The 4,946-nt window shown below is 39.9% G+C and overlaps 1 protein-coding gene across 1 annotated transcript; it reads right to left on the bottom strand.

The window, feature by feature from the left end:
- Positions 1–578: 578 nt before the first annotated feature.
- Positions 579–4,391, bottom strand: olfcw1 (olfactory receptor C family, w1; the record flags this gene model as incomplete). Its single annotated transcript, XM_081373111.1, has 6 exons — positions 4,243–4,391; positions 3,770–4,058; positions 2,798–3,634; positions 2,295–2,525; positions 1,885–2,008; positions 579–1,477 (listed from the first exon to the last, which is right to left on the bottom strand). The coding sequence occupies exons 1-6, from the start codon at positions 4,317–4,319 to the stop codon at positions 579–581; spliced, it is 2,457 nt and encodes an 818-aa protein (XP_081229237.1). The 5' UTR covers positions 4,320–4,391.
- Between the last annotated feature and the right edge of the window lie 555 nt (positions 4,392–4,946).

The raw sequence follows: 4,946 nt of genomic DNA, 5'->3' as shown, positions 1-4,946 counted from the left end.
AATTAGCCTAATTTAACACTGTCTGGGTGTATTAAAACTTCAGAATTATATTCGTATAGACCTGCAACAGTGATAAGGTAAAGCTAAGAGTGGTCCAGACCAACCTTCCGAATGTATGACTTACAGAAGGTATAACTAAGAACGTTTCGGGAAACACGTATTAACGATAAGGTACAGCTTAAGGTGTAACTTAAGAATGATGTAGTGTTAAGAAGGTTTTGGGAAACGCAGCCCAGATCTGCAGGCAGAAGTTTCAGCTTTGTCACAGACTAGCTAGAGAGAGATTCATCTGTTGTACGTTTGGTGCAAGTCACATCATTGTGATGTCTAACTGAAGTTTTCCTGGAACATTAGTGCTCTCTAGTGGCAGAACAATATACTTGCATGTATGTCAGAGATTGATAAAATATTCACTTCCTATATATTGTCACAGGCCAAGACAGATTATCACCTCATAAAGTGATTCAACACACATAGTTTTTATTTTTTTATTACATTCATTAAGTATGTTAACACATAAGTGAATGTTAAAAAGCATAAAAAAAAAAACATGAGAGAGTACATCATAACATGGTAAATCATTTTTGGGACATGAGAAACTTTTTAGAATTCTTCTCAGGCATGAAAATAATGATGTAACATTTAGGTGCAAAAATACACAAAAGTACTCCATAACTAGAAGCTAAAATGGCAAATATCTCCACAGCTACAGTAAATTTCCCAGGGGAACTGACATAGGCTGGGATAAACATGACCCAAACAGCACAGAAAATGAGCATACTGAATGTGATGAATTTGGCTTCATTAAAATTATCAGGCAATTTTCGGGCTAAAAAAGCCAGGATGAAGCAGAATGCAGCTAAACAGCCAATGTAACCCAACACACAACAGAAAAGGGCAACTGAACCCAGGTGACATTCTAAAATGATCCGATCGCGGTACAGCCAGGTGTTCCTTATTGGAAATGGTGGTGCTGTGATAAGCCAAGCCACGCAAACCCCCCCCTGTAGGACTGAACATAAAAACACACCCAGTCTCTGCTGAGGGGGGCGAAACCAGCGTACAGTGTTGTTACCAGGCAGTGTTGCTTTAAAGGCCATAAGCACCACTAGAGTCTTACTAAGGAGACAGGAGAGGCAGAGGGCAAAGCTCAAGCCAAAAGCAGTCCGTCTAAGAGGGCATGCCCAGCGTGATGGCTGACCGAGGAAGGTTAGCGCACATATGAAGCAGAGAGTGAGAGAAATCAGCAACAGAAAACTCAGTTCTGAATTATTAGCTCGGACCAGGGGTGTGTCACGGTGGCGAAAGAAGATTGCAGCAGCTGTCATCGCAGCAACCACACCCAGAATGGCTATAGCTGCCAGGGCCATGCCAAAAGTCTCAGAGTAGGATAGGAATTCAATCTGCTTGGGAACACAAAGGTTTCGACGTTGATTGGACCAGAAGTCTTCAGGGCAAAGCATGCATTCAGGTTGATCTAAAAATGGACGCATAAACACACAGAAAGGGACATTCACCTAAAATTCATTCAAGGGAAAGAAGTTTAATTGGTGATTTGTAATGAATTGTTTAAAAAAGGTTAATTGATGCAAACAGACAGTCCAATTAAGTCAAGTCAAGTCACATTTATTTATTTAGCGCTTTTTACAATAAAGGTTGTTTCAAAGCAGCTTTACAGAGATAACAGGAAAATGCAACAAAGTTTGTTTCCAGAAGAAAATAGCGTCACAGTCAGTGATGTTCTGTGATGTTTCATTTTGCTGTAAAAGAGTTATTAATTTAGTTCATTTATATATATGTATATAGCAGCTCTGGAGAAAACCGTGATGTCATCCGTGAGTAATACCAGTTATTGTATGTATATGTGTATCAGTCTGATAATACCGGTAATATTGCTGATGCTGCCCTCTGCACAAAGCACACAGTCATAGCAGCATACAGGCTGACCCTCTTGTGTAACCTTTCTGTATCCCTGTGGACAACTAGCAGAGCACACAGATACTGGTATCTATAAGAGAGAGAGACAAGACATTATAATCAAAATATCTGTGTGATTATATAGACTAGATAGCCACAACCCACAAAAAAATTATAAAATAAAATAACTGATAAAAATAAATTCCCAAGTTCTAAGCAATTGAAGAACTGATAAAAAAATATATATCACCTTTGATAAAATGACTGCCAAATTAAATACATGTAATAATGAAAACAATTATTATCAGACACTGTTACTAATAATCAGAATGTATTTCTACTTATTTTAAATAGAGTATGAGACTCCATAATTTTACCTCCTTAGTTCCTCCATGCCAGATGATTTTGTCCTGGTTCAGCAGTAACTGCTGTGCTGTCGAAAGAGAGGAGTCAAAGCGACCCACTGTAACATACTGTACCGGACCCTCAGCCGACCCTCTCTGCCAGTTCACAATGTCATATGACCCGACGGGGTCTCCATTCTTATCAAAGTGGATCAAATCTCCAAACATGTTTGTGTAGTTCAATTTCCTCAGGACCTTCACAACCTGGAGAAGATTAATGCACAGAAAATATTACCCTTGGCATAATGTACTATATATATATTATGCATTATTATTATTTTCTTTTAATAATATATATATATATATATATATATATATATATATATATATATATATATATATATATATATATACAGAAAAGTTAAAATATAATAGTAATAATAATAACAATAACAATATTATGCCACATAAATGTTTCTCTTAAGGTTACATTAACACTGATTTATTGAAATGCACACAAGCACGTATTGCTGTACCTGCCAGGGCAGTAGATTATGAATATCAGGGCACTGCTGTGTCAAGGCAGACCCAATCTCTTTTTGACACAGAAGCAGGTTATGCAGTGCATGTGCCACCGTGTAAACAGCCTTGTGCATGTTGTATGTCACCCTGAGCTCTGACACATCATTATAGATACTGTGAATGTCCTGGACCCTCTCCATGCCAGTACAGCTATGGGTGTAGTGCACTTGTTCAGTTGTGGAGGGAGCAGGAAGACTTGTGTTTAATAAGCACTGAAACTGTGTTTCCCAGAACTCCCTTGCAAATGCATTGTAAGGCTCAGCCAGGGGCTGTATGCTTTCAAGGAATTGTTTTAAGCCGGGTATCTCAGCTCGGCGGATTGCAAAGCCGATGGTGCCACTTAGTGAGGGGTAGTACTCTTTAGTGGAGATGAGAGTGGAAGTCACCCAGGCTTCACTGGCCACCCACTGCTTCCCGGTCACATTTTGCCTAACTATTTCATCCACTACTGGCTTGATGTCCTCCTCGATGGCAAAAACCACCAAAACACGTGCTGTAGAATCTCGAATGGTCTTGACGATATCCTGCAGCTGTTGCTGAGTTGGCAGTTTGGGTATGATCACTCTATAAGCCACACACACACCCAACTTTGCCACTGCAATGGTGAACAGATCTATGCCGGTGCGCCCATAAGCGTCATCAGCTCCTATTGTGCCCACCCAAGTCCATCCGAAGTGCTTTACCAGACGAGCAAGAGCGCTGGCCTGATTAACATCACTGGGAATTGTTCGAAAGAAATAAGGGAACTGGTGCTTATCACCCAGGCAAGCACATGAGGCAAAATAACTCACCTGAAGCAGAGATGTGGACAGAGATTTAGAAAAAGATTGAAAGAGGAGTGAACACAAAGATTTTCTGTGGCAAAGAGTACACAAATACTTAATTCCTTAATTTCAAATAATTTTGTCTTGCTGATCTGCCCTCACCAGCGGGATATGGAACAGGTTGAGTATTCTGGAAATGGCCATTGACAGGGTGGATCCAGAGTCCCCAATAATGATGGGGATTCGTGGGGAGGAGCATTCCCCCAAACTGCTTCTCTTCATGGGTTGAGAGACTACAGACAATGCAGTCCTCAGAGACAGAGCAGTCAGCCCACATGTGTCATACAGCCTATAGCCCAGTGTGATGTTTGGCAGAAGGGTAGGGTTTCGGTTGATCTCCTCAATGAAAAAGATCATTGACTGAGACCAGCGGAACACTCGCATGTTAAACCTGAAAGAAAGATCAACCTTCAGTTAATTTCAAAACTCAAAAATAAATTATTCAATCACAGGCTAATACAAAAACAGAGCATTTAGTCTAAACAAAATGTATATATGACACAACAAACTAAAATAAGCAACAATCAGTTTTGCTGTCTGATATAAATAGGAACTACATCAGATTTTTTCATTACCCCGTACATTTCCTCTGGTCTGGCTGACTTCTAAAGTTCAGCTCCTGGTCGATGCCTTTGGAGTGGATGGGAAACATCCCAGCTAGAACTACATGGCCCTCCTTATAGACCACAGTTGAGTCTAGGTCCTTCCAGAGTTCGCAGTCTGCCTCTGAATTGCTTTGAACGGGGTAGAGAAAAGAAAATACCAAATGTACAACCTGGAGAAATGGCATCTTCATCTCGATCTCTGCACAGTGTTCTTCTAAACCACAACTGGAAACTGGGGATCTGGGTGAAGGACTTTATAGAGGTAATGTAGTGAAGATGCTCTCTACAGGGACATAAAATGTAGGCACACACACATACACAAATGTGGACAAAGCCATGCGTACACACAATATACAGTGTGTTAGCCTAATATCGGCATCAATTCAACCTATTCATAATAAATGATACCCAATAAAATAACAAAGAGCCTCTGGTAGAATCTCCAATCTCTTCAAAACAGTATATTTCAATTATAATATTCAATAAGAGAACAAGAAGGGAAAGTCCCTTAAAGGGGGAGTGAAACACTCAGTTTCAGTCAATCTCATGTTAATCTTGAGTACCTATAGAGTAGTATTGCATCCTTCATATCTCCAAAAAGTCTTTAGTTTTATTATATTTATAAAAGAAAGATAGGCTGTTCCGAGTCTTTCCGGAAAAAAACGAGCGGCTGG

This window comes from Scardinius erythrophthalmus (assembly GCF_964197995.2).
Source record: "Scardinius erythrophthalmus genome assembly, chromosome: 8".
In the NCBI taxonomy this organism is placed as follows: Eukaryota; Metazoa; Chordata; class Actinopteri; order Cypriniformes; family Leuciscidae; genus Scardinius; species Scardinius erythrophthalmus.
Note: the sequence above shows the minus strand (reverse complement) of the source record. Positions and strands in the feature narration are given on the sequence as shown.